At 47.3% G+C, this 10,000-nt stretch overlaps 1 protein-coding gene across 1 annotated transcript in view; it reads left to right on the top strand.

Moving 5' to 3' along the window:
• Nucleotides 1-10,000, top strand: part of ccdc88b (coiled-coil domain containing 88B) — a 23,464-nt gene that overhangs the window by 9,412 nt on the left and 4,052 nt on the right. Inside the window, exons 7-11 of the mRNA XM_060063751.1 lie at nucleotides 1,074-1,235; nucleotides 2,277-2,554; nucleotides 3,187-3,330; nucleotides 5,872-6,058; nucleotides 6,849-6,994. Of these exons, the coding sequence (XP_059919734.1) occupies nucleotides 1,074-1,235; nucleotides 2,277-2,554; nucleotides 3,187-3,330; nucleotides 5,872-6,058; nucleotides 6,849-6,994 (917 nt within the window). The remainder of the gene's footprint in view (nucleotides 1-1,073; nucleotides 1,236-2,276; nucleotides 2,555-3,186; nucleotides 3,331-5,871; nucleotides 6,059-6,848; nucleotides 6,995-10,000) is intronic.

The following is a 10,000-nucleotide window of genomic DNA, read 5'->3' as shown; positions in this document are numbered from 1 at the left end:
GAAACATGTTTCAGATAAAAGGCTACGTGCTGTATTGGGGACCAGATATTGTAGTGGCTGGGGCGTTAGACTCCCAGCAGAAAGGGACCGGGTTCGATCCCAACTGGCTGATTACTTGATATCTCGTCCCAGCCAATCAACCAATCAACCGCTGCCGCTCTCTGTCTATCTCCTCTCAACACCTTTTGAAACGTTACCACGGTTACAGCCTCTCCTGCTTATCTTCTCTCCTCCTGTTTCTCCCAAAACACTATGCACACACACAGACACACACGCACGCACGCACGCACACACACACACACACACACACACACACACACACACACACACACACACACACACACACACACACACACACACACACACACACACACACACACACACTTGCGTGCGCACGCACACACACGCGCAAGCACACACACACAAACGCGCAAGCACATACTCACACAAACACTCAGAGGTTAATTCTTATTGTATTGCCGTTTGACTCACTAAGTCAGAGTGACACTTCACTCTCAGAGTTCTGTTTTTATAATTTCTGTTGAAAAAACGCTGCTAACACTATCGGGTTTAGCGGTTTTACGCCTCAGAAAGCACAAATCCACGCTAAATCTGTTGGGGGTTAGGTGGTTCATGCACTGTGTTGCTCAAAAATACATAATTAATAACTGTGTTAGGACGAGGGATCCCGAGAGAGAGAGAGAGAGAGAGAGAGAGAGAGAGAGAGAGAGAGAGAGAGAGCGACAGAGAGAGAGAGAGAGAGAGAGAGAGAGAGAGAGAGAGAGAGAGAGAGAGAGAGAGAGAGAGAGAGAGAGAGAGAGAGAGAGAGAGAGAGAGAGAGAGAGAGAGAGAGAGAGAGGGAGAGAGAGAGAGAGAGCGACAGAGAGAGAGAACTGTATTTCAATGATCTCCTGTGTAGCTGAAATGTAAAAAAATGATATCGCTTCTGCGGTGATGCAATGCACCCACGTCACACGTCGTCATGACAAAACATACTCCTGCTCCATGGACCCGCAACGACCCACGGCCCTGACAGCCCCACCCTCCTCTCCCCCTTCCCTGGCTCTACCCAGCAGGCCGTGCTGCTGGCGGAGAGAGAGGCCTTGTTGTTCAGGGCGACCCGGACCCAGGAGGCCTGCGACCGCGTCAGGGAGGAGCTGGAGGCCTCGAGGCGCCACACCCTCAGCCTGCAGGACTCCTGCACCAAGCTGCAGACGCTGCACACCCAGCTGCAGGTGAGCCCCTGTATGCATGGCTGGAGCACGGCTAGCACGTAGCTATAACTGAGCGTGCTCAAGGATGTGTGGGTGTGAAACACACACAGCTACACAAACATATGTATATATATTAGTGCTGTCAAGCAATTAAAATATTTAATCGCGATTAATCGCACTAATGTCATAGTTAACTCACGATTAATCAAAAAAAAATTCGATGCTAAATATCCCTTGATTTCTTTGTCCCATTAATTTTTCTCATTTTAATGCTCTTATCAAAATTGGCATATACTGATCAAAACAGGACTATACAAAAAAAGCCTATAGCGCAATTAAACGATGAACATACAAACACACTGCCTTGAACATAGCAGTCAGGCTACTGCTTCATTGTTTTGAGCCAAAGAAAAAAAAAAAAAGAAGTATTTATTTATTTATTTTTTCAATTGCGTTAATCGCACGATAAAAAAATTACGCCGTTAAAATTGGTTTGCGTTAACGCCGTTAATAACGCATTTAACTGACAGCACTAATATATATGTATATATATATATACATATACATATACTTGATCACTGGGCCACTTTTCTTTTTTTACATTGGCGTTTATACACTTCAATATACTGGTACTGGTGCTTAGCCACTTTATAATTTAGCCTTTGCTCTTTACACTTTATAATTTAATTAATATTGTTTATACCATCTGTTTTGTTTAACCTGTTGTTCTGTTTGTCTTTACTTTAGCATTTAATTCATCGTCTATTTTTTTTTCATTAGTACTTTGCATTTTTATTGTATTGTATCTTATCTTGTTTTCCACTACTGCTTGGCTGCTGTAACAAAGGTGTATGTCCCCTCCAGGGGATTAAAAAAGTTGTTATCTATCTTATCTATGTATGGTGCAAAGACATCAGTATGCTACAACACAGCTAGCACATGATGCGTTGGTTAATATTCAGTCAGTACGCCACAACCAGGCAACCATGTGGAGCTGGATCATACTAAAACCCTAAAAACATGACCCACACATCCATTAACCACGCCCACCTCCACCTGCAGGTGGACCATGGCACGCTCAGCTCCCAGCATGCATCAGTGCTGGCCCGCTGCAGCGACAGCGAGGCCCGGTGCGCCGCCCTGGAGGCGGAGTCCAAAGTGTGGGCCCGGGAGAGGGAGGAGTCCCGCGCCCGGACAGACGCCATGCGGCGGGACCAGGAGCGAATGGCAGCGCTGCAGCAGCGGCAGGAGGCGGAGCTTGAGGAGCTGCTGGACAAACACTCCCAGCTGAGGACGTCCAGCCGCAGCCTGGAGGGGGCGCACAGGGAGCTGGAGGCCAGGTGCACACACACACACACACACACACACACACACACACACACACACACACACACACACACACACACACACACACACACACACACACAAAACCCCCCCACACACACACACACACACGCAAGCACAAAACCCACACACACACGCACAAAACCCACACACACACCGACACGCACACAACACACACAGGCATACACACACACGTGCGCTCGTATGCACATGCATGCACGCACACCCGCGCACACATGCACGCACACAAGCATGCACGCACACATGCATACATGCACATGCAGACACACATACACACAGACAGAAAGACACACACACACACATAGACAGACAGACAGACACACACCAACACACACACACACACACACACACCAACACACACCAACCGTACGCACACACACATACACGCACACACGCACGCACGCACGCACGCACGCACGCACGCACGCACGCACGCACACACACACACACACACACACACACACACACACACACACACACACACACACACACACACACACACACAAATACACTGGCTCTATGTTTCTCTCTTCCTATCATAAAATTTAAGTCAGGGGTTTGTGTGGAGGCCACAGTGGGATCTTATAGTCTGAGTCTGAACCCGAAGGTACACGGAGCTGCTGGACGGCCGCGCACAGCTGGAAGAGCGGGAGAGGGAGATGAGGATGAGGGGGGAGCAGATGGACACAGAGGAGCACAGGAGGGCAGAGAAAGAGCGGGAGCTGGAGAGGATCACAGAAGACTATGAAAGGTGAATTACTGTAAAAGGATCAGAGCGCTGGTTGTAAAGCACACACACCAACTGTAAACATGCACACACACACACACACACACACACACACACACACACACACACACACACACACACACACACACACACACACACACACACACACACACACATGTCTCGCTCAGAAAATAACATTTACGTCAATGTTTACACCTATTTAAGGAGAATCCTTTTTGCTGTCAGTTTTGCTGTCAACCTGTAGAGCAGAGGTTTTTCTTCTCGCATTTCTTTCAAAGTTGAATTTATAGTTGCCGTGATAAAGTGTTTGTGAAGTGCGCTGACAGCACACCCACGGCCACAGCGTTTATAGCCGCCATTATCTGTAACACGGAGGCAGTTTGTGCACTCGGCCCGCGGAGCTCCGACATTTCAGAGGTGCGTGCGAGGGCCCTGATGACACGCCGTGTGCCTCAGGGCGGCCCTTGCAGTTCTCCGACGGCGGGTATGAAGTTCTGCATGACACCTCGTGCACACGCCACCCCGGCCGTCGTTTCAATTGCATCACTTTACAGCTCGGGTGTGAAACACGTTTCTAATATGTTGCTCCACCTGTTGTTGTTTTTGCCGTGCACAATATGCTAGCTCTTCCCGTCACTGCGATGCGATAACTCCTCACTTGGATCCCATCCCCCTGCGCCCCCTCTGCAGTACCTCTGCACCCCCCAAGGGAGATGTCACTCCCGCCTTGGGAGGGGCGTTGGTGTGTGTGTGTGTGTGTGTTGGTGTATGTGCGTGTGTATGTTGGTGTGTGTGTGTGTGTGTGTGTGTGTGTGTGCATGGGTATGTGTTGGTATGTGGGTGTGTGTTGGTGTGAGTGCGTGTGTATGGATGTGTGTATGATGGTGTGTGTGTTGGTGTGTGTGGGTGTGTGTGTGTGTGTGTGTGTGTGTGTGTGTGTGTGTGTGTGTGTGTACATGCATGTGTGTGTTGATGTGTGGGTGTGTGTTGGTGTGTGTATGTGTTTGTACAAGGTTGTATGTGTGTATGTTGGTGTGTGTGTGATTGTGTATGTGCTAAGTTTAACCGCTGTATCCCAACATACGGTGAACAATGTCCGACTGACGCCACGGTGGTTGCCGGTGGGTCAGGGCTATACAGCAAGCCGCGGTCAGGGCGTGAGTGCATAGCTTCTAAACACAATGCAAACGCACCTTGCAGAGAAGGGACAGGGTGAAGCACCCTTCACACGGTCAGGGAGAAAACGCTCTGCCTTGGCGCCTCCAATAAGCCCCCTTCACGTGACAAGAGCTCAGCGCAGGGGAACGTTGTATAGGAAATTCAAGGCAACTTTATTAATATAGCACTTATGTATCACTGATATGTTCTGAGACACTGGAATATGTGTATGAACTGTTGCTAAGCAAACGTTTTCTAGCCAAGCTATGCTTGTGATACCTGGCAAAGCAACCCCCATAGTGACGGACGGCTAAGCAAACTTCAGCATTGCATTAAGCTGAATTCATAAATGATATGCCTTTTACAAACCCTGCTTTCTTATATAATATCACAATATATTTTTAGGGTGGTGTTTAACAGTCCGGTAACTCAGAGACACAGAGTACTAGCTTTTTTCCCATTCTTCTTCTGTGTCACTTCCGCCTCCGTCGCGTACAGCTGTTATCTCATTGGTCCCTCTTTACAAAGGTCAGCGCAAACACGGTCAAAGTTGGGTGCAAAAGACGCTCTGCGCTAGCGGTAATTTCCGGTAATTTTGAGCAGTACCCCAAAGGTAGATTAGCGCATTGTTGGCCTTAAACGCTGTATTTAACAATGTTAGCTCTAGCGCAGAGCTAGCTCTCATCATGTGGAGGGGGCTTTAGCTGAGCTATTGCGGTTGCTTAGCATGGGGGCTGGGCATTACTATCATCAGTTTCCCGCAATTTGTGAATGGTTGTGTTTCATCATTCATTCCAACATGTTACCAGTAAGGACATTGCTGTTGTGGTGCTGTGGCACTTCAAATGTTTTTCGGTTAAAGACAAATTAAAGATACTGACACACAAGGTTTATAGTGTGCATGGTTTACTAAACAAATCAGAAGAATTTAAATATGACACTTTAAAACTGAAAACACTATGGCAAGACTTGCGATGACCTCCAGTATTCCACGTTTTGCAGGTGCTATAAAACGAGATCCTGGCTCCCACTGGTCTTTAAGTAAGAGGCTTCGCTAATTTTAAAGTTCCCCTGTTGCGTCATTTAAGTCTTTTGGAGTGCTCTGTCAGTTGTTCTCAAAGAGTCCCATTACAGGAGGCATAAATGTCCAATTTTCCCCAGGCAGTTCCCTTCCAAACAAATACTCAGTCTGGCCATATGTAAATCCCGAGAAGCAACCCATCTTTATTGATTAGTTGCAATCAGCCAATCAGCCAATCTCTTTTGAAAGTATCAGCGCAATGATTTTTTTTTTATGTATGAAGTCGTCTGTAGATCTATATAAAATCAACCATTATAATAAAAAGTGAACGAGGAATTGTGAGGCAGCATGGTGTGGTTCTCCAGGCTGCAGGCCCAGCAGCGGGAGTGGCTGGCGGCCCAGGCTGAGCTGCTGGCCCAGGGCTCGGTGCTGAGTGGGGAGCTGAGGGCGGCTCTGCTGGAGAGGACCCGGCTGGAGGGGGAGGTCAGCACCCTGAGGGAGAGCAATCAGAACCTGGACCTCTGCAACGTGCGGCTCACCAGCCAGTACCAGGTACCACCAAAACCACAAACACACACATGTACACACGCGCGCACACGCGCGCACACGCGCGCACACACGCGCGCACACACGCGCGCACACACGCACGCACGCACGCACGCACGTACGCAAGCACACACACACACAGACACACACACACACACACATACAGACACACATTCAAGCGCACACACGCACATGCTCACACACACACGCACACATGCAGCTATGGACCATGGTTAAGAACAAGTTTTCGACGCTAGGCTCACCTCAACATCTCAAAAGGGTTGGTGGCTCGCAGCCACCCTAAAATAAAGTATTTCAGAACCCAACCATACCCCAATTAATGAGAAGCATTAACATGGTTGATGCAGTAAATAATAAAGTAGTGATGCTTTTTATCAGAAAAATAACTATTCTATTCTATCTTTTCTGAGCTTTAGAGGGCAGCAAACCCACAAACCAAGCAATATGCATAGTAGCTCTTTAAAAAGGTCACTTACATCCCATGCAAAGCCATGCATGGAAAAAACTCACATTTATGCACGTCTTCTTGTCAAAACTGGGTCTCTGGGAAGCTGGAGACCATGCACTAAAACACAAAAGTACAGACATAAATCTCACTCAAGCATTTAATCTGGTTACTGCAACTGGCATTACACCTACGCCCCTGTGTGTGTGTGTGTGTGTGTGTGTGTGTGTGTGTGTGTGTGTGTGTGTGTGTGTGTGTGTGTGTGTGTGTGTGTGTGTGTGTGTGTGTGTGTGTGTGTGTGTGTGTGTGTGTGTGTGTGTGTGTGTCTAGCTGCTGACCCAGCTGAAGGGGAACATGGAGGAGGAGAACCGCCACTTGGCGGAGCAGAGCCAGAGTCTGCTGAAGGAGAACCACTCTCTACTGGAGCAGAGCCTTGAGCGCCGTGACCAGCATCACACACAGCAGCGCGAGTACCAGTCAGTACAAACACTTGCGCACACTGACACTGGCACGGACCTGCACGTGCGCACGCAGACACAAGCACGCACACAGATACGGACACAAGCCCCCAAATGCACGCTCCGTGCACACAAACACATGCACGCACAAACACACTGATACAAACAAAAACGTGCATGTGCGCACCCACGCACACAGACACGCACGCACGCAGATACTGATACAAGCTACGAACCTGCACGTGTGCACGCACACACACACACACTGATACAAGCTTGAACCTGCAAGTGAGCATGCACACACACACACGCACGCACAAACACACTGATACAAGCATGAACCTGCAAGTAAGCATGCACACACACACACGCACGCACAAACACACTGATACAAGCATGAACCTGCAAGTGCGCATGCACACACACACACACACGCACGCACACACAAACTGATACCAGCACGAACTTGCACGCACATAAATGCACACACACAGATACTGACACACGCCACAACCTGCATGCGTGCACACACACACACACACACACACACACACACACACACACACACACACACACACACACACACACACACACTGATACAAGCACAAACAAACACACACACGCACACACAAAAACACAAACATAAACACTTCAGAGTGAGATGTGTGCTTTAATGCTTTAGAGTTGGGGATAGGTGCCTGGGCTTCTCCCTATTGCCTCTCTCTGCTATTGTTCTCCATAGTAGCTAGTGGACTACGCAGAGGCAGAGGCCATGAGTGGGAGGTAGTTATTGGATGAGAAAAAGCAACCTGTGCGATCAAAAATGCAATGTATTTTACTATTCTTGCATATGATGAGATTATAAATTGCCTCCCGAGAAAGGCGAAAATGCAATATGTGCAATATCCCATATAGATTAGTTATTGTCTATTAAAATGTCTATGTACGTAAAAAGAACACATTGCTCAGTTCGCCTGTTTGAGTCCGGCTCGTGTCGAGTTAAGTGCCGGTGTTAATTGAGTTGAGTCGGGTCCAATCACTGCCTCGAAACTGGACTCCCTTTCCCATCTGTCTCCTGTTTCGCCGTCCCACTTTTTCCAGAGGTCTCAACGAATGTGTTGTTGAAATTCCAACTCAATTAGCGGGGATTTGGAGGATTCATCAAGAGAGCTCGAACAGTCAGATATCAAAACAAACAAAACGGTGAATGGCCTCTTCTCAGCAAATTTGTCTGATGAGCAATTCAAATGATTACGCTTCTACAGCTGGCCTGAGAAATTGGTTATTCATTAACGCAGCAGGGTTCAGAATAATAGCTTCCTCAGTTTTTCCTTAAAATGAAATGTGAAAACAACACATTTTGCATCTCTCTATAATGCAAGCCACTAATCCTGAGTTATAATGTCTTGTACACAGCATGTAAACAGCGTGTATACATCAGTTATCAGTATCAGCTTTAATGCGCAGTCAGAGAACGCCCTAAAATAACATTCATACCACCTCTGACTGCCAGGGCTACAGGCAGAAGCACGACTGCGTCGGGACCCACCAGAGATTATGTTGTTGAATTCTCTCATCCAAAATAGCCTTGAGTCCCATATGATGCAGAGAGCATCCAGGCCGGCCATACACTCTCTGTGTGCTCTGTCCCTTATAGAGAGACCGTTCCAATTCTTTTTTGGGTCGCACTTCAAATAAGAACCACATTCCGCGCCTGGCATGCTGTTGGGCTTTAAGGCACTACTGAAGAGCTATGGCACGGCCATCTGTCATATATAAGTGAGTGAAATGTTCTGTGAGAATACCCACTTGCGGTTTACTGCTCCTGCCTCCGTGTGATTTGGGAACCCTCCCGGCTCATTTCTCACTAATCAGGTGTGGATTCGGCGAGTGGTTCGTCTGTCATTCACAGGTGAATGCGACTAGATGATGGAGGTACGTATGGATGGAGGAGGAGGCGGAGGGAGGGAACGTTTTCTGGGATAGTTTCAAAATGGTGCTCTCTCTTCCACTTGTTTCTTCTCTTTCTCTTTTAACACCCTCAAATCATACCTACAGCACGTGCAAGGTATACTGAAAAGTGCAGATTTCTTTGATTATCCGACTTTTCCCTTTGCTTTAGACCAGAGGTCTTCAACAGGGGTCCGCGGAGGTACTGCAAGGGGGGTTGCGAAAGTTTTAGTTGATCAGAATTAAAAATTAAATTTTTTCCAAAAATTGAAATGTCTTTAAATACACATTAACATGAATCCAACACACTAGCCGCTGGGATGAGAGTGTGCAGCCAAGACAGTTGGGAGAGGGAGAGTGCTGTTATTTAAGGGATAATGTACAGAACGCCCGTCATTTTTGGAAAAAAAAGCGATCATCAGAGAAATATTCCGCCAAAAACGTTGACGTCGCTTAGCAACCGGACACGCTGGGGTTGATAAGTTGCCGGACTACTAGCGGAGTGGTAAGAAAGACACTAACAAACATCACTAATTTTCGTTTCCACATTTATGTTTTAAAAATGTCCATTTGAATAGCTTTTTTGCATGACTACATGCAATTGACAGACATTGTTGATCTTGGCAGGTATCAGTTTATTATGTGATGTTATGTTTACGAATGGCAGTGCCATGTCCACCCTACTCACTGTACCTTGCACATGTTTAAAATAAAAACATGAATATATGAACCTGTGTATCATTTGAATATCTTAGGATTGAATGCAAAATAACAAGGTACATTTATACATGGCACTATAGGACCAGATAAATATAAAACACAATTTTATACAATATATAAGTAGGGGGTCCCAACTCCATCTCTCCATCAGTTTGGGGGTCCTTGGCCTGGAAAACGTTGAAGACGTTCTTAGTCAGAGCCAGGGGGAGTATTCGTGCACACCGAGAGCCCCCCTCAATAAGTGCGTGAAACAGCTCGTTTGCGCTCAAACTTTACTTCCATACATTGTGACGTCAGACTGTGCAGTGGGCGGTGCTAAAGTGCAGAAGAGAAAGAGAGAGAGGCAGTCGAACG

The sequence above is a fragment of the Gadus macrocephalus genome, chromosome 10 (genome assembly GCF_031168955.1).
Source record: "Gadus macrocephalus chromosome 10, ASM3116895v1".
Taxonomy (NCBI): domain Eukaryota; kingdom Metazoa; phylum Chordata; class Actinopteri; order Gadiformes; family Gadidae; genus Gadus; species Gadus macrocephalus.
The sequence above is the reverse complement of the archived record's forward strand: the minus strand, read 5'-3'. Positions and strand labels throughout refer to the sequence as shown.